The sequence below is a fragment of the Python bivittatus genome, unplaced genomic scaffold (assembly GCF_059951505.1).
Source record: "Python bivittatus isolate LINGU-HERP-01145 unplaced genomic scaffold, Pbiv_v1 ctg000020_np1212, whole genome shotgun sequence".
NCBI lineage: Eukaryota > Metazoa > Chordata > Lepidosauria > Squamata > Pythonidae > Python > Python bivittatus.
Window position 1 is genome coordinate 1,720,272 of NW_028277030.1, and position 19,011 is coordinate 1,739,282.

The 19,011-nt window shown below is 38.8% G+C and overlaps 1 protein-coding gene across 11 annotated transcripts in view; it reads left to right on the plus strand.

Annotated features, from left to right (window-relative positions):
* The window catches only part of PCBP3 (poly(rC) binding protein 3), a 77,122-nt gene extending 66,439 nt beyond the window's left edge, over positions 1 to 10,683 (plus strand). For all 11 annotated transcript variants that reach the window (XM_025171191.2, XM_025171193.2, XM_025171192.2 and 8 more), the window contains 2 exons: positions 4,927 to 5,096; positions 9,784 to 10,683. In XM_025171191.2, coding sequence (XP_025026959.1) covers positions 4,927 to 5,096; positions 9,784 to 9,820 — 207 coding nt within the window. In that variant the 3' untranslated portion in view covers positions 9,821 to 10,683. The remainder of the gene's footprint in view (positions 1 to 4,926; positions 5,097 to 9,783) is intronic.
* Positions 10,684 to 19,011: the final 8,328 nt, after the last annotated feature.

Below are 19,011 nucleotides of genomic sequence, written 5' to 3' on the forward strand. Positions count from 1 at the left end.
TAAACATATAGTGTGTGTGTGTAACTGTAAAAAACATAAGCATTTTTTTCAGTAGATGGCATGTGTATAGAAAATTAGGAATATGTCCTTCAAGCTCAGTGAAGTTATAATTTTATCTATGGGCCAAATCACTTTCCTAGTCTCCACTCTAAGGTGTACTTTGTATATTGTTTTAGAATGAATGGCTCTTTTCTATTTCTGTGTTTGAGAGTAAAAATGATTCTACTGATTAATGATACACCCTATATGTATTTCAAGTTGTTTTAAAAGTTACAACTTTTAAATGTTATGAACCATTTTTCTATTAGCAATGGCCAAAATAATGTACAAAAATGAAATAATCTCAATGACCTATATTTATCTTAGGGCATCTCCACAGAGAGATGAAGATATATCACCATTACAATAGAACTATATATTCTAGGTTTAACCACGCCATGATATATATCTGAAGAAATGTGCATGAAATGGCATCAGTATTTCCATGCATTGTGTTTAAGTAGCTTAATTTATCCTGCATTAATCTATGAAGTAAAAGCTGAGTTCTAGTCACGTTGGGCACAAAGCCAGCTGGGTGACCTTGGGCCAGTCACTCTCTCAGCCCTGGGAAGGAGGCAAAGGCAAAACGCTTCTGAAATCTTGCCAAGAAAACCACAGGGACTTGTCCAGGCAGTCGCCAGGAGTCAACACTGACTCGAAGGCGCACACACACACAAATCTTTAAAAATAATAATAAAAATAGGTGATCTCACAACTCTACTTATAGTAGATATGCAACTCTCAAGCACATCTACCAATAGTTACAGTCTGAATAGGCAATTGTTTGTGGAGAGGTTAATGCATGGGTGGAAAGGCTAGCAGTTTAAAGAAACATCCATCCCCACAATATAAAAGCATTGATAGTGAAGTGTCAGGGAAAGTTTCCAGGGAATGGGCATAATTAAATAAGGTCAGAGTAGACTTAAGACTTAAAAAACTCTTGACGATAACTTTGAAGCTCACTCTGTAGATTCCCTAGTTGTCTTTTAACCTGAAATAGGTGTCTTACAAACCTATAAAACAGACCATTGAAATACCTTCATAGGTAAAAACTCTATAGTTTAATTAAAATCTATAGGTAGGCTTCCTTTCTCTTAAGAATTAGCATTCAGGTAATCCTCGAGTTATGACCATTCAGCGACCATTCAAAGTTATGATGGTGCTGAACAAAGAGACTTACAACTGGTCCTCAAAGTTCCGGCCGTTACAGCCCCCCCGCGGTCACGTGAACAAAATTCAAGTGCCTGGCAACCAGCTCGCACTTACAACCAGTTGCAGCATCCCACAGTCACGTGATCACCATTTGCGCCCTTCCCTGCCAGCTTCTCCCAAGTAAAGTCAATGGGAAGCTGACAAGGAAGGTCACAAGTCGCTGGAGTAAGTCTCCCCTTGCCTGTCTCTGCTCGCAGGCACCACACCCTCCTTCCTCCCTTCACTTGCACACACCCCACACCCTCTTTCCATGGCTTCCTTGCAATTGCGCACACACACACACACACCCTGCACCCTCTTTCCCTGGCCTCCCTGTGATTGCACGCACGTACCCCATGTCCTCTTTCCACAGCCTCCATGTGATCACACACATGCATGCACATACTCCACGCCCTCTTTCCATGGCCTCCCTGCGCTCGCACACATACACCCTTCACACTCATTCCCCTGCCTTTCTGAGCTTCTGCTGCATCAAGCACCTTGACTCACGTGCGGCCTGCGTCGGGCCTCCCAGGGCCTCCTCCACTCCCCTGCTGCACCCCTGTGCTCTTTACTTGAGACTCCCTCTGCTTCCCGCTTAATGACCCATGTGTCTTGGGTTATAAACAACCCAGATTGCCTGGATTGCCATTGCTAAGCAATGCGGTCACGTGATGTCACGCTTTACGACCACAGTTCTTAATGATGGTAATCCTGGTGCCAATTACAGTCATAACTCAAAGATTACCTGTATACTGTATCTGTGTTCGTGTGTTTCTGCAACTGTAGTCACATATTTAAAATAAAAACCTTAGAGTTGAAAGGTCCCCCCTTTTGATCCAGCTTCCTGATCTGGTCTAAGCTCCTGTTCAGTGCAGGATGGCAAGCCGCAGGACCACTGCAGTCTCCCTGCAGCATGGAAGAAAGTGCATAACTTTTAGAGGCAATTGCTTCCACTCTTAAACAGTTGTGACCATTGACATTTCTCCAACATTTATATATCACTTTGGCTAGTTTTCATGGGCATTTCATAGTTGTTAAGGAACAGCTGTTTAAAATATGTACTTTCCTATCTTAAGTATGACTGTAATTTCAAATACGATTCCACAGAAATCAGACTTTGGGTTACACAAACAGCACATCTTTCTTCAGCTTATGCAGTTCTTTCTCACATCAGTGTAGATTCTATCAGATGTTTGCTCCTTTCTGGTTGTAAATGGGCTAAGTTTACATACTTTTCTATAGCTTGCAGATAAGAGTCATAAAACCGGAAAGGGCATTAAGTTCACCTACTATAGTCGTGTATTCAGTACAGCGTTGAAAATCTAGAGCCACAGGTTCCCAAAAGACAAGTGACCCAACATGAAAGAAAGCCCATCCACCTGCCAGATAATTCAGGTTTCCCTTGGTATTCAAAAGAAATCTACCCTCCATATATTGAAATCAATTAGATTTATTCTTTTTCATCATCTAGGTGATAGTCTTTCACATAGTTGAAGAATGCATTAGATATTACTCCAGTCTTTTCTTCTTCATTCACTTTTTCACAGGCCTTGTTTTTCATATCCCTAATCCCGAACCCAAACTGAGCACATTACTTTCAAATGAGGTCTGTCTAATACAATATTAAATTAAATTGTTGCTACCCACATAGTCATATGACTCTTTGCAGCTTACAGCGTCCTCCAGTTCGTTAAAACATCCATCATACAATGTTAATAAAATAGAGGACAGACTTGAAGAAGTACATTTATAGCAAAAGACATGAAAAGCAACTACAAAAATAATAAAATAAAACCAATAAATAAGTAGATGGAAATAATCACAATTCAGATGCTCTTCTAAATAGCCCTATTTAGAGTATTTTGTGAAATGTTGATAAAAAGAGGGATGATCATATTTCAGGGTGTTTGAGATATATAAAGATATATCCTTCATATATCCATTATCAGGGCCAACTCTCACTGGGAGTTTTAATGAGATTACTTGCAAAAATTATTTAAAAATAAGTTATACTCAATTGTAACAGAAGAAAGTCAGTGAAAAACCAATCTATTGGTCTATTTTTTTAAAAAAGGCTCTTGTAACAAAGACTTGATTTTAGAAAATGTTATGCCAGTTACCATAGTACAGAGAGTATGCTATGTCATAGTAATTCCAAGTACGGCTGATCTTTCCATCTCATGGCAGCTGAAAAAGTGGGTCAGGTGCCAGAAAGTGAAGAAGTTGCTGCGATATATCTTGACTTGAATCATACTGGATGTGGTAGACTGTGCAGTCTCTGAGACTTTTGCTACAGACCCCACAACCCCTTGTCACTGGCCATTCTGACATTCCATAAATTAGGTTAATCCAGTTTTAGCTAGAGACAAAGCAAATTTTTAAAACAATTTCTGAAGATTAAAACTTCTATTTAACATCTAATGAGATTTTAACGGATATCCCTATATTTGAGGCCTAACTACAGAAGTCTTTTGTTTGGCCAGTTTTTTTGTTTTTTTTTTAATTTGGCCATTAAGAAGGTTTTGACTAGACTTTCACTTTTCATCCCTTTTTCTGCTTGTTTTTACATCTGGACATTTAATTAATTAACATATAAATGTGGGATGCTTCAATGTTTACTGTAGTTATTTATATTACTGAAGACATATTCCTAGTCATTATTTTATAGTAGATGCTAATGAATGATTGGCATGAAGGGATTTCCTCCTCATTCTTGCTTATGACCACTGATTCACCTCTGCTTCAGGCCAAAGACTTCAGGAAGGAAAAGAAGATAACAGGAAGCCCACTAGTCAGTCCACTGACCAAGCAACTGATAGGCCCTCCTGTCCCCTTCCCTTCCTCAGAGGAGAAGCCCCCACTCTCTTCTGAGCACATGTGGAGGAGAAATAACGCTGGCTGATTTATGCTAGTGACAGAAACCAGGGAAGGGCTAGGATAAAGCCCAGGTCTCCAATACAAACCCTCTTCGGGATTGCGTTGTAGAAAAGAAAACAGAAAGATCCTTCAGGCCTCACCCAAGGCATGCCCATCATCACCTGTATGTCATGGCACAGGCAGAATGGGGCATCAGGCTGACTGCATGGGGGGCGGTTCTGTAAGTGGCGAGATTCACCACTTCTCTATCTCACAACCTTTGTGGGAATAATTTTAGTGCTCCATTGTGGAGCAATACAATCCCTAATCAGCCATAGGAGGCAGAAGTACTAGGTATGTTTGCCGCCTTGAGTTATATATAAAAAGGTGTAATAGTAATAACAACAACAACAATAATAATAAAAACAGTTTTTTCAGTATATGTATAGGCATGCCCATATTTGCTGTATGTCATTTTCCAGCACAACAAGGCAAACATGGCTTGGTAAATCTGATCTACTACATAGTTGGAAATAACATTTTAAACAAGGGAACATCTGGGAAGACTTCTGCCCTAGTTATTTATAGCTTCCTCTAGCTATCACAGAGGCAATCCAATGCTTCATTAGTGATATCTTTCCACATTGATGGTAGTGCTAAAAACCAATAGTTTGGAGATCTCTGTGTGTAATCATCTAGGGAAGAGCATAGTTATAACATGTCCGTAATAACAAAACAAAAGAGAAATTATAACTGATAAGCTTTGAGCTATTTGTTGTTCACAATCTTTAACACCATAACAGTTAGTTTAAGAAAGTTCTAATATATTTTTCCTAGTTAATAGGCTGCATAATTGGACGCCAAGGGACCAAAATTAATGAAATCAGGCAGATGTCTGGAGCACAGATCAAAATCGCCAATGCCACAGAAGGCTCATCAGAGCGTCAGATTACCATCACAGGAACCCCAGCTAACATCAGCCTTGCTCAGTACCTCATCAATGCCAGGTGAGATTTCCTACTACGCCCTCATTCGTATTATTACTAACTCATGTTCATAACTAGTAAAATATGGCCAAGTGGCTATAATACTAATAGCACAATCATTTCCACTGCATCATAGAATTTCCAAGAAGCAAATTTCTTTAGAAACCTATTTCTGGTGAATTGTGAATTGTGATGGAATATATCTATGAAGAGGAGGCCTATGTGGGGGATAGAAGCAGAGATCAAGGCGGGGGCCCATTCCAGGAGGGGAGAGGAGGCACAAGACAACACAGTCCACAGGGGGAGCGTGGGAAGCATAAGAGGTCCAGGATAGCCACTCCCTAGAATCTCCCAGGGTATATCCACTAGTTGCAGGAGTATAGATTTAGACCGCCAAGATTCTGTCTATATGGTGTAAGCAAATAAAGGAACTTAACTGGGCTGTTTCATCATTGTTCTTGGGCTGGGCCTGACATGAATACAATACATGGGAATAGCCTAACTATTTTAGCTGAAAAGAAATCTGTTACTATTTGCAGTAATAATAGACCTTTCTATTGACATCTTATAGATTAATGTAGTGATGTTAAAATCTCCAAACACTGGAAAATAGTCTGGACATAAAAGGACTGGATTGAACACAAATTGTTACTATGTGCTGCTGATATGTGTTACTGATACTTATGAATGCTCTGTAGCAACTTTATTGATATTGTGCAACAATTCAGTAAATTATCAAATTATTCAATTAATTGGAATAAATCAAATACTTCTTGTAGGTCTAATATATGTATGGAAAACAACTTTATTTGTTTTTTAATTCTTTTAGCTAACTTGGGATAATTATTGCAAGACAAATTTCTTTATAGATTAAAGATTTCAAACTGTTTACCTCAGATTCATATTGATATGAATACATAGTTTAAAATCCTAATGAGCCTCTAGAGAAAGATAAACATTAAAGAAATTAGTCCCCTGAGACTAAATGAAGACATTTAATTTTGATTCTTGGTCACCAATTTTCCTTCCCTTCTCTCCTTTTCTTTTCCACAGTTTATAGCCATTATTTTTTTCCTTAATTCATCATTTTTCTGAGCCAGATATGTCAAAGTTTTTTACTTTATCAACAGAATATTTCTTCACAAATAAAAAATCCATTAACATTACAAGTTAAAACAGCTGTTCTTTTTCATAGTAAGTTTATTAGTAACCAGTCTACATAGATAAGAGAAAAATGTGTTAAATATATCTTTTTTTGCTTCCAGTCTTAGCAATTAAGGGAATAGCATAAGCATTTGTGAAGGATTAGTACCATAAATTTAATTTTGAAAACTAAATGTTTTCATATACAAAAGTATAAAATGACTGAAGAAAGATTATAAGTTTTAAGCAATGTTTTCCTTCTCAGGTGTATACTTCTCAGTAGTGTAATTTTTTATTCTATTAGCTCCAGGTTATCTGACTTTTTGTTTCTTAGATACTATAACTATTATAAGTCATTATTTTTTAATAGCATTCTTGCTGTCATATATCAAATAATATGCTTTACCTTATTTGAGTAAGTTCTACTTGGACATTTTTATAAGTTAAAAAAAAATACCTGGTTGCACGTGAGTTTGGCACTGTTTTGTATTGTAGTGCCCTTGATACGAGATTTCCTGGGAACCACACTGGGCTAATATAATGAAATATTTGTACATTTTTCTTCCTTTTTGTCCTTATGCTGGGATGTCAGGGGCAGAAGGAAGATGCTGGGAGGGCAGCGGGCAGCAGGTTCAGGGGGTGTACAGTACGTCACTGGGACAGTGGTGGCGATAATGGTGGTAGCTGAGAGGAGGGAAAGAAGGCAAGCCGCTGAAGATGGGCAGGAAGGCTGGCGGGAGATGTCACGCCAGGAACTCCAGAGGGGAGGAGGAGGAGAGAGAAGAATGTGCCCCAGCCTTACCCAATTTGCCCACCTAGATTTTGTTCCCTCTGAAACACAGAACAACCAAAGTGATCTGGACTTGAGTTCAGATGAAACAGTTTGCTTTGTTTCATTCATGCCTCCGCTGAAAACTATTATCGGCACAATCTGGAAGTTATTATGTGGCTCCTCTGATACCATGGCAGGACCTTTGGTCCTTTCTTAGCCAAGTTCATTCAGTCTTTAAAAGCTACAAGACACATCTGGAACATACTGGGTCAAAAGTATAATTCTTACCCTTACCACATGATAAATTAGGACAATCTCAGTATAAAAGCTCCAGGTATATCATTATCATCTTCTATCTGGAAATTTTGTCCTTATATGCAATTTTAAGATGCTGGATTTAGGCTCTAGCACAGTTTTTAATTTAAAAAAAATCTCCTCCTTGGAATCCATAAGCTAATAGGGCATTAATAGTTTCATCAGCTAATTGCTAGTCAGGTTTTAAGCCATTTAAATTATTGCAACAGGTGTTTCAGCCTATTAATTAAATATACTTTGGAATGGCAGTATATTAAATTATTTTGGTTTCACAACATAGGCTATGTACCATCAGCAGCATCTCAAATCCCTGAATTACTATCAGCATACAATCGTTTTTTGGATAATTCCAAATCTATAGCATATTTATAGACAGTTGAATAGTATTGTTAAGATGGGTATTATCTATTCACAAGAACTTTGGAATAGAGTTGGAATAATTCATATTAACAAATCATGGTTAAGGAACTTAAAGAATATTGAGAATGTTTACTTTAATCTTAAAATAAGATTAATTCAACAAAAATGTTTCATGTTTATTGGACATGATCAAGTTTAAAATGGGTAACTGTCAAAATAATTATGCTGGAAGTGTAAAATGATAGAGGGCACCCTAATTCATATAACATGGACTTGAGCCACCATTCTCCTGTTTTGATTTAATATCCATATGTTTGTTAATATGTTTTTGGAAAGAGCAATATGGTTCAAAGATGTGAATGTTATTTTGAATTATGTACCCCAAATTTGGAATTTATCATTATATGAAGAATAGTGGTTTTAGTGAGCATGGGTTATTGCAAAAAAGATGGAAAGACAGTGTTTCCCAGATCTACAGTCTTAGATTGATCATGTATAATTGCTTTCTGCTAATGAATTGGTTTATCGATGTAATGGAAAGAGTGATCAATATTACTATGTGGTCAAGGTTAGGTTTAATACTGTGCTTAAAGCTGAGCTTTTTTATGAGTCCTTTTTCCTTCCCCTTTCCTTATTTGTTTGCTTTTCATTTCTTTCTGTATCTTTTTTTCTTTCTATATATTAAAGCAAAAACTTAAATTTAAAAAAAAATTAAAAGACAGTCTGATAATAGCCAAGATAAAATAAAATTGCTTGTCATAGCAGAAAGGCAAGATACAATAATTCATCTAAATACAAGACTGATATCAATACCATTAATTCTTTGCCATGGTGGAGAAACTGTGGCATGAATGATACAGGCAAAGAAATATATGGCATATCTGGACAGGAAAAAGAGGATTAAGGATGTGTCCTTCTATAGTGCTAAGTCAGGCCTGCATGCTTGCTTGTTCTGCTTAACTGAAGCTGGAGAGTGGGGAGAATGTGCATGGTAATGTAGAATAAAATGTTATCCAGATGAAGCAGGCAAGATGCCCATTGTCTCCCATCTTGATACCATGGCCAAAAATGTCTAAGCCTGGCAGGGATAAGCATTACAGAGGACTCAAATACATTGGGAGAGAATTCAGCTCATGATGGGACACATACGTATTTCAGCAAATGGGGGTGCTGCTATAATATTCATTGAGGACCTTCAACCTGTTGAACTTGTTTGTAGTGCAACTGCTAAAAAGGCTGGCCAGCATTTTTTTTTTAATCCACACTCAGTCGTTACCAACTCTACAGTGACTGCTTGGACGAGTCCTTACAGTTTTCAAGGCAAGGTGTTTTTTTTTCCGGAAGTGGTTTGCCAGTGCCTCCTTCCTAGAGTAGAGCCCAGCTGGCAAGCGCAGGAGGCGGGGTTTCCGTTGCTTCGCACCTTTTTCGCGCGTGCGCGGGTTCCGCATTACCGGCAACCACTCCTGACTCCTTTTGCAAGGCGCCGCCAGCATTTTTCCTCCCACCGGAGTGAGAGTCCCCATTTATCTACTCACATAAGTTTTCGATCTGTTGGGTTGACAGGAGCTGGGGAGGAAACAGGCGCTCACTCTGCTGCACGAAAGCTGGGCTCGAACTGCTGAAGTGTCGACCATTTCTGGCCAGCAACTTTCAGCGTCATTAAGCCACTGCGCCACCGCGTCCCCTTAAAACAGGCCTTGTTACAGTTTTTAAGTGTGATATAAATAATCATTATTGCCTGATACTATTAGTTAAACACACTCTGTCAGAAAGTTCTGACTGGATTTGGTACTTTTGACTATTGGATTCTTCCCATGGATCTAGGATAGCCGAAGATACCATTGTAATATACATGCTGTCCCAAGTAATGTGACTATTTGTAATTGATGTGTTGAGATTCTGTCCATTCCTATTGTGTTTAGGGGCATTTCCAGACCTTTTGATAGGGCACCAGCTCTTGGACACAATAGGAATGGACATAATAATAACAACAACAACAGCTCATTTTATAAAGGATGGAGCATGGTGAGTAAAACCTAAGCCCTTTGATTTCTTGGTCATAAACTGCAAACACTCTTTCCACTTTCCTTCATCTGTATTTATCTTTATTTCTTCTAGGCTGACGTCTGAGGTCACTGGAATGGGCACACTCTAATTTGTCCCTGTCATCCTTCATTCTGCATCACCCGATTCCATCAAGTTAATGATCCTTCATTCAGCTTGTACAGTCTGCATATTTACTGCTTCACACACCCGTCTTATCTCTTAGGACATTTTTCTTCCAAAAGGAATGTGTGCACGCACATCCACACTCCCCTGCCCATGTTAATAAGGGTCTTCATGAGTTGCATTTTGTGCTCCTGATTTTCTTCTTAAAATTTAATTTATGCTCCAGGCCAGTCTGTATTTCAGATGTACAGTGCATATTCATTTAAATAGATTTTGCTGGGGCTTTCTTTCATAAGACTTCAGAGAAGACATTCGCATTAGCCACTGTTTAGCTGGACCTCGTTACATTAATGATCTCAGCTTTTTTTCAGCACCTGCAGTAATTCTGGGACTGAGCCTCATTTAGAGCAATAGTTGCTTTGAAATAGTTATTCAGTTACATCATTATTCTTGCAAGTTTTAAACCATACCGGTTCTTGCCTCGCCCTTAAAAGTATCCTTAGAACCTGGCATGGCTTCTTCCACTGAAACAGAGCAGGCGAGAGTCAGTGAACAGCAGCAGGAAATCCCCCTGGTCCCCAGGTAGTTCCTGCTGCTTTGCAGTGGCACAGCCAGCACAAGCCCTTTTCATGATCAACAAAGATCAACGACGTAGGGGGAGAAAAACTTTTCCTGAAATGTAGAAAACAGAGAGCATGAAACTAAACTAAATTCCAAGTCTGGCAGGAACTGCTGAAAACAGCCACCCACAGACTTTGGACTTAGCTTGGGAAGCCTCGGTTTCTGCGAGTCGGCTGTGTTTGCCATTGTTTAAATTCAATAAAGTCTGTGCAGCTTTGCTAGTAATAAGCCCTAATGTTGATCTCAGCGCTTTGGTTTTCATTGACGGAGTTTGTGCATCATTAATCTTCTCTATCTATTTCACACTTTGGTTGGAAAAGGCTGAACTGAGAAAGCCTCTCTGTTGTTCTTCCCATCACAGTCCTTTTGGTGGTGAGAAAAAAGTCCTTTCAGGTCATCTTTTAAAATTTTTGAGCAATATGAAAAGCCAGTTCTGGGAACAATCTGTTTAAACCATTGGCTCAAATTGTTACAATGCTAAAAAAATAAAAGATTTAAAATAATCATATAATCACTGGGGAAACAAAACATACTGTTTATTCGGTTGCTAGATTTAAAAGCCACGTCTTCATATTTATTATTAAAAGCTACTAAAATGAAATATAACCCAAGGACTTAGCAACACTTAACATTAGAATGAGTTCACACTATCGTCGCAATACATGACTTTGGACAATACTCATAAAACAATAAAAGTATCTCTGCACTGCATATCAGTGCAAATGTCAGCCACTGATTTAACATCAACCAACATCAGTAGGCAGCCAACAATTGGCCCTCACATAACCCCAACTGAATGTCCACCAGAAATGATTAAGAGGTATGGAAGCAGAAGCATGGTATTATATCAAAATACAGTCTTTGAAGTGACTGACAGGTCTATCTTTTAATAATGGGAGGGTTCCAAGTACAGTAAATTCAGGGGGGTTTGTCTACACTAAATGTTATCCCATAAAGAATTCTGCCCCCCCCCAAAATGTTTCAGGCACTATTTAAAAAAACAAACCAGATATTCAATAAGCATAACTGTAAATGTATCTTTCCTTGTCTGATTTCCCAATATCTTTACGGTATTTGTGGTTTTCACAGCAATTAGCTACTTATAATAAGGTGGATGGCCTCAGTTACGGCAGTGATGAATGCACCGTTGGAAGACCGGAAAGACTAGGTTAGGGACAGATCGTCATGAAGAAAATCTATCTATGTGGTTGCTAAGAGTCGCCAATGACTTGATGACACATAATAAAAAAGCTATTAATAATATAGGATATTAACAGTTGGTTTCAATGTTCCTAAGTTTGTAAGAATTTCCTTTGCAAAATTCCTTTAGACCTATCTGCCTGAATTTGGCAGGATGCATTCCCACAAATTACTGTCCAAATACCGAAAAAATCTGAAAAGAAGTCTGTTCTGTTCTTATTCTGATAGTGGAGCTCATACCCTCAGAAGAACTAGTATGCCTACAAATTCTAACTTACTGTGTTAAAGAGATTTTTTTTTTCAGCAATTGTTCCAGGCAATATCCTTTCTGAGATGCAAATATCAGAACAGGAAACAATGCTGTATTCCAAGTGTGGCCACACAAATTTCTATAATAGCATAACAATATTGGAAGCTTAATTTTTATCTCTTTCCTAATGACAATCTTTGCAATAAATGTTAGATCAACATCTTCATTAAGCTATCACAAATTCACAAACCATGAAATTTAAAATGTTTTGAAGCAAATAGCTAAAAATCAAAACATTGATCTAGCTTAAACCAGAGTAGTCTAATGAAACCTACTTGGGAAAGGACAAAGGACAAGGTTTGCCATGAAGGAACTTGGAAGGCCCTTGTGATCATCCAGTGATCCATTTTATCCTCTTTTTTTGTACTGGACAACTGAATGGCCCTGAGAAATAGCCACAACAGAATTGTATTAATTACTGATCTGAAAATGCAGGCAGCTGGACAATGGTAGAGGTTGCAAGTAATTGTCCCCAAAGCGTTTAAAGAAGTTGCAGCCTGCTTCTCATTTTCAGCTGAAAATTCAGTGGAAATGCAGCTTGCACCCATGCTATGAAATCTCAGTGGCCAAATACTGGAAACAGTCTGTATAATACCAAGGCCTCCAAGGTCCTGGAAATTAGGTTCCTGATCTGAGGTTCCGGGGGCTGAAAGTGGGAACTTGTTTCAATCCCCCTTCCCCTAAAACAGACCAATCCCACCTCCTGCCATATTTCCCCCTGCCTACCACTATGTTCTTCATCCTTTTCTCCAAGTTCCATATCCTAAATCCTTGGCCTTGAAGGGATCCTCACCTCACATTATGTCAACCTTGGCCTTCTTATAATCATCCACCTCCATTCCTCTAACCAAACAATCTTCATTCCCCAACCACGCCACCCAGGGCTGCTCTGAATTGAGTGACTTGACAGCCACCACAGGTCCCAATGTTCTTCAGCCTTGCTCCACTTGCCCTAATTCCAGCCACTTCTTCCTGTTCCCCTCAGCCTCTCCAGAAGACACGGCTTTCACCCAGGACTGGTAGGGCTCCTGGTCTCTCACCCAGGAAGTCTGCTCTAATGACTCTCTCCAAATCTCATCTGGAGAAAGATGTCCCTCTTCCTTCTCCATACCTAACTGAACAGTCCCTCTCTTCTTAATATCCTAGATTCTCCATAGGTTCTAGACACACGTCATTTTCCTAATTTCCTTAAAAGGCTTCTCCGCTTGGTCCTATTTTTTTTCCTAACCAAGCTAAAAATACCATTGCAGAAAACATTTTTTGTGGGATAAGAAAAACATATTTCACACACACACAAAAGAAAATACTGAAAATGGCATCTGCCTAATAGAGGATCTTGTGTGTTTGGGCAGAGGATATCAAGTTGATCAGTCCTTACTTCCTCAAGGCACGTGATAGGAATCACATAAACTTTGTGAAACATTAGTACCAAATGAATGCCACACAAAGATAATTTTTCTGTTCTGCCATAATACATCAGAACATTCTCTATATTGAATAAGTCAGCTCAGATTTTATTTCCATAAGTCAAACACAACTATTTTATAAGCATGTTTGTACTCTGGTATTCACTTGCCAATTTTCAGATGATCTACTGTATCCAGCTTCTTGATTTAAAATAAAACTGAATTAGCAAGTGATTGTCTGAAACCCTTGGTGATTTTAACAAGCAGTACACCAAATCTGTTCACACCTATAACTATGATTTAATAAAGCACCTTAACAGATCCACATATAGCTCCATTACACTAGCACATATTTCGAACTGAAGCAACCTATTAAAATTTTCAAATCAAGGAATAATTGCACGAAGACACAGAACATACAGTTTATAAACTGCAATATTTGGTCATCTATTCCGTGTAATTTCAGTAAAACATTATCACTATAATGAATGACAAAATAAGTAAGGCTGTCCCAAATATTTAAGGATATGAGACATTTTTGCAGTATAGCTAAGGACCTTTCTGACTGTGTTATTATAAAATAAAGTATCTCTTTGGGCATGTTTTTCAAAATGATCACACAGAGCCAGCAGAGAATCGTGCAGCTCAAAGATCCTTTAGCCCTACTTTGTTGCTAGATGTGCTAACTGGCAGGTACAGCCAACACCAACAAATGTCCTACTTTGATTCTTTTGTAGAAGCTTCAGAATTCCATTGCGCTTGCCAATCATTACAGAAGCTTTGTCTGAAACAAGAGCCACATAATTTTTAAGACTTCCTGAATTAAAGAGGCATTTTCCAAGGACCTTTCAATATTTTCAGCTGGTTGCTGTGGATATTTTCAGTCCTAAATGAACTTCAGGAGTTTTTGAAGGAAGAAATTCTGTCATAACCATCACCTGTATTCAGTGCATTCATGGTGCTTATCTACAGTATTTCACTGTTCAGAAACATTCTGCCTGTTATAGGAGGACAGCTGTGTTAGTCTATGGTGGCAAAAAATCCAGATGAGCCTGGTGGCACCTTTTCTGACTAACAAGTTTAATTAAAAGATATAAGTTTATCTCTTTTAATAAAATGTGTTAGTCAGAAAAGGTGCTACCAGACTCCTGATACTCTGCCCATTAGTTTACTAAAGCTCACAGCAAGTGGCAAATTGTGCTCCAGTGGAGAAGAAAACCCTGAAAAAGTATTTCTGTGTTAACTGCTCTGTCACAGGATTTTCTGGATTGGGCTATTAGTGCTCTGAAAAAAATTTAAACTCTTTGCCTTTCCTCATTAATCCTATGCTTGAGAATACTTACTGTATATGCCCCTTTAGATCCCACCAAGATCCCACCACTGGATGCTGAGAAGTCATGAATGCAGATGTTTCCTCTCCTAGGCAGCTTTATCCACCTCTGCCCTCTGCAGAATGCGAAGATCTCAATGTTGCTTCATGATTTTTATCCTCAGAAAAGTATACTTTAAAAATGAAGTATTATTTTAGAGAAGAAATTACTTCAGCTTTTGGGCAGTTTTTGGTAGTACAATACTTTTCTCGATTTAAAAAAAATGAATGAATCCCATTTTTAAAAGATAAAGTACTCTTCTAGATAAGTAAGATTCCTGAACCACCCAAATTACAGACTGCATTGTCTTCTTTCATATATATATATATATATATATATATATATACACACACACAATTTTATTAAAGGTTTTTTAAAAGAAAATACAAACTAATATAAAGTAAGAAAAAGAAAAGAAAAAGAAATCAAAGAGAAAGCTAAAAGTGCAAGAAAGGAAAAAAAGTAAAGGAAAAATAGAAAAGAAAGAAAAAAGATACAAAAAAGTAGCTTTCAGTTTTCTTTTCAGCAATTATAATTATAACTTTACCTCTTACTCTATAGTTACAACATGCCTCTCTTCTTTCTATAATCTATCCTGTCTAATCATCAAAACCATAAATCATAAGTTCATTGTTTTGTTTCATGCAAAAAATCTATAAGGGGTTTCCAGTCAGCAATAAATGTAGATGCCTTTTTTCTGATCAAAGAAGTCAATTTAGCCATCTCAACAAGTTCCATCATCTTCACTAACCATTCCTCCATTGTAGGTAATGCTGAATCTTTCCATTTTTGTCCATACAATAATCTTGCTGCAATTATGTAGAAAAACAAAGTTCCATGACTTTTTTCCAACTGTTTATCCATCAGTCCCAAAAGAAGGACCTCTGGTTTCAGTTGTATATTAATCTTTAAGGTCCTTTGAATCAGTGGATCCAGAATTTTCTAGCTTTTTTACACATTCCCCCAAACATGATAAAATGTCCCTTCTTGTTCGCATTTCCAACATAAATTTGAAGTTCCTTTATACATTCTAGACAATTTTTCTGGTGACATATACCAACAATACATCATTTTATAAAAATTCTCTTTAAGATTATAACATAATGTAAATTTCATTCCTTTTAGCCACATATGCATTGTTGTCTTCTGACATTCTGTGGACATATTCTTTTGGCTACTCTACCCTCTGTTTTCCTGATGAGTAAAATGACAAGATGGAATACAACATGGAGAAAAGATCAGACCCCAAATGCACCTGCAACAGTGCAGTGACCAAGGAAGAGGCGAACCTTGTATAGGCTTAACCCAGGATTGCCCCTTAAGCTTCTCTGAACTTTCCTCCCCCTCCTATATTAGAGGCAAGTGAGAAGTAGCTTTTTTTGAGACCAGGATCAGGACCATTGGCAAGTATGTCTTTACAAGAATCTATCATGACCAATTCACACAGGTTAGCCTTGGCCTATTTTTTCCCACAGGATCCCTCTTACTATTTACAAACCCTCTCTCTCCTTGTACAGCCAATGCGTAGAAAAGGCAAGGGGACTGCACCAGAGAATTCCAACCCTAACGTTGTGCAGGCTCCACCTCTGAACTATTGGGCCAAATACAGCAAGAAAAACCTATGTGTGCACTCAGCATGATGAGACTTGCAGTTACACATGGACTGTCCTTGCTACTTGGTGTATAGATAAATGTGGCTAGATATTGTCAACAGATTCAGGGGGCACAGTCTTGCTCTTCCTTCTGTGCACTGGCTTTATGTGATAACAGGAACATCTTGCCTAGAATGAATGCATTAGGTAAATATCATGTCTGTGGATGGTGACATTGGCACATTTATCTCACTTCCTACACAGAGCCTAAATATGTCAGCTATGTAAAGAGAGTCTGATTCCCTGACAGTTCAAGGAAGAGCCAGAAGATGCGATCCTAGCTTCGTTCTTCCTTATCCATATACAAACATTTCCATCCCACACTGCAGTTGTGTTCACATGACATAACTGATTGATTTCACAGAAGAACCCAGATCCCTTTTGCTCTGGAAGTGCATGATTGTCAGTGACCCAGTCAACTGGATAGTAGCCAGTTTAGAAGATCTCTCAGCTGCTGAAAAGAAAGTTAGGAGACTCTCAGTTCCTGTTCTTTTTTTTCCTGGCAGAACAAACTCATGCTGACCTGATTTGTTTGGAGACAGGGGAGACTTTGTAGGAAAAAGGTTGAGATAACCCTGAGTGGGATCCATAATTAGCAGACCATATGTGGCTTAGTAGAAAGAGAGCCAGTTTGGCTAGTGGTTAAGGCTCCAGGCTAGAAACCAGGAGACCATGAGTTCTAGTCCTGCCTTAGGCGTGAAAGCCAGCAGGATGACTTTGGGCCAGTTACTCTTTCTCAGCCCACGACATCAGGCTCGGGCAAGAAGCCGGTCGGTCAATTCTTGTCACAACCAATGGATCAACATTTGGTTGATCCGAAAAAAAGCAGACTCTGCATCTGCAGGAAAAACACTAGGAAGAAAAAAAAATGTGTCTCAGTAGAATCAAGCTCATTAAGCGTAAATACAGATGCTTAAGATAAAAAAGGACAAGTTTATTTATGGAGTTATATGTAATGATAGAGAATCTGCATCTCTGAGCTTTTGGTCCTCAGGGTGGGGGAAAAGAGAAGTAAGAGGAAGAAAGTCCTTGTCCTGTAGGAAACCTGTGGAAGAGGCCAGCCCAAGAGTTCCAGTTAAGGGAAAGCACAGCAGAAACAAAAACAAGAGAGAGGGAGTCCATTGCATATCACTTCTGTTCCTAATTCCGCTAATGGTCAATAGGACTAATCTCTGTAAAAATTCGGTGATGTTGAGCTTCATCTCCAGCAACACCAGTTGAACTCCCTGCCCCCCAAGGCTTGCTCTATCGTTGTGACACTACTTTAGCTCTCCACTTCTCTTGGAGGCCAAAAGGAACAGCTAACCCTCCACAGTAACCCTTTCATCCCTGTTCAGAAAACACAATGGACTTCAGGGCTTCTTAGTCCACTCAACCTACTGTTGCTGACTGTGCAGTGTTCACAGGAATGTTAACTCTTAACCCAATTCAACATGTTGCATGAACTAGGCTGGATGTTGCTTTTTAAAAAGTGTGTATAAGTAGGGAGGAGGATCATTAAGAAGGAAGAGCAGTTTCCAGATTGGAAGAGTGAAGTCCAGGGAACACAGTTCAGGGATCTTACCATGTGCAAAGCCCATTGTCCCCATGGTCACTGAATAAAGCAGCCAACACCAGTGGGAAGTTTTGCTCAGGGCCACATAGAAAAGTCTTCATTTTCCCTACTGCAATCTTTTCTAATCCTCTCCTCAGTTTTTCAGTCCTGCCTCAGTATTCCTGTACTGCCACGGTTTTCAGTGGTAAACATTGTGTGCAGCCATGTTCTTTTAGCCCCTTTCTCATCTGTTGCTTGATCTTCTACATGTCAACTCATACAGGCCACTAATGCATTCCTTTGCAGAAGAGTTGTACGCATCCTTTCTATGCATTGTAGCTCTGAAATGAACGTATGTTCACAGCATACCAATTAGTATCTGGTCTGGGTGGTTCATGGGATTGTTGGGATCCCACCAAGAGTCCACTGGCTTGGCCTGGCCAAGTGGGTCTGAGAGCACGAATCACATTTATTTAGCAAAAGGCTGCTTTGATATTGGCCTTTTGTTAACATAAAGAGCTTTCAGGGAAACTGAGAAACAGAATGGGTACGTTGAAACAATGAAAAGAGGGCCATATAACAAAAGCGGAATATCAGGAAATAGTAAGGATGGGGTCAGGGAGGCTGAGGCTCAGAATGAACGAAGGCTTGCAGTAAACACTCAGAATAACAAAAAGGCTCTTTGGCTATGTGCGGAACCAGAGGAGAGTCAGGAAAACAATTTTGGTCAGCTGGTTGGAGAAGATGGCAAGTTGGAGACAGACAACAGGGAGAAGGCGGAATTACTCTAATTCCTATTTTGCAACTTTCTTTCCATAAAAGAACCATTTTTTCAACAGTCCATCCTGTCAGAAGCTGCACTATGGGGAACAGAAAATAAGTCAAAATAGGCAAGGAATGTGCTCTTTTTTAAATGGTCAGAGGTGAGCATTGGTCAGTAGTTATTACATAAACTTTCCAGGGCATAAGTCTGTCTTTTTCAACTAAGGAATTCTAATTCTGGCTGAATTTAATAAAGTTCTGGTTTTAATTAAATCCTTTATTTTTCACAATGATTTATTGAAAAAGAAAAATTTCAGAGCAA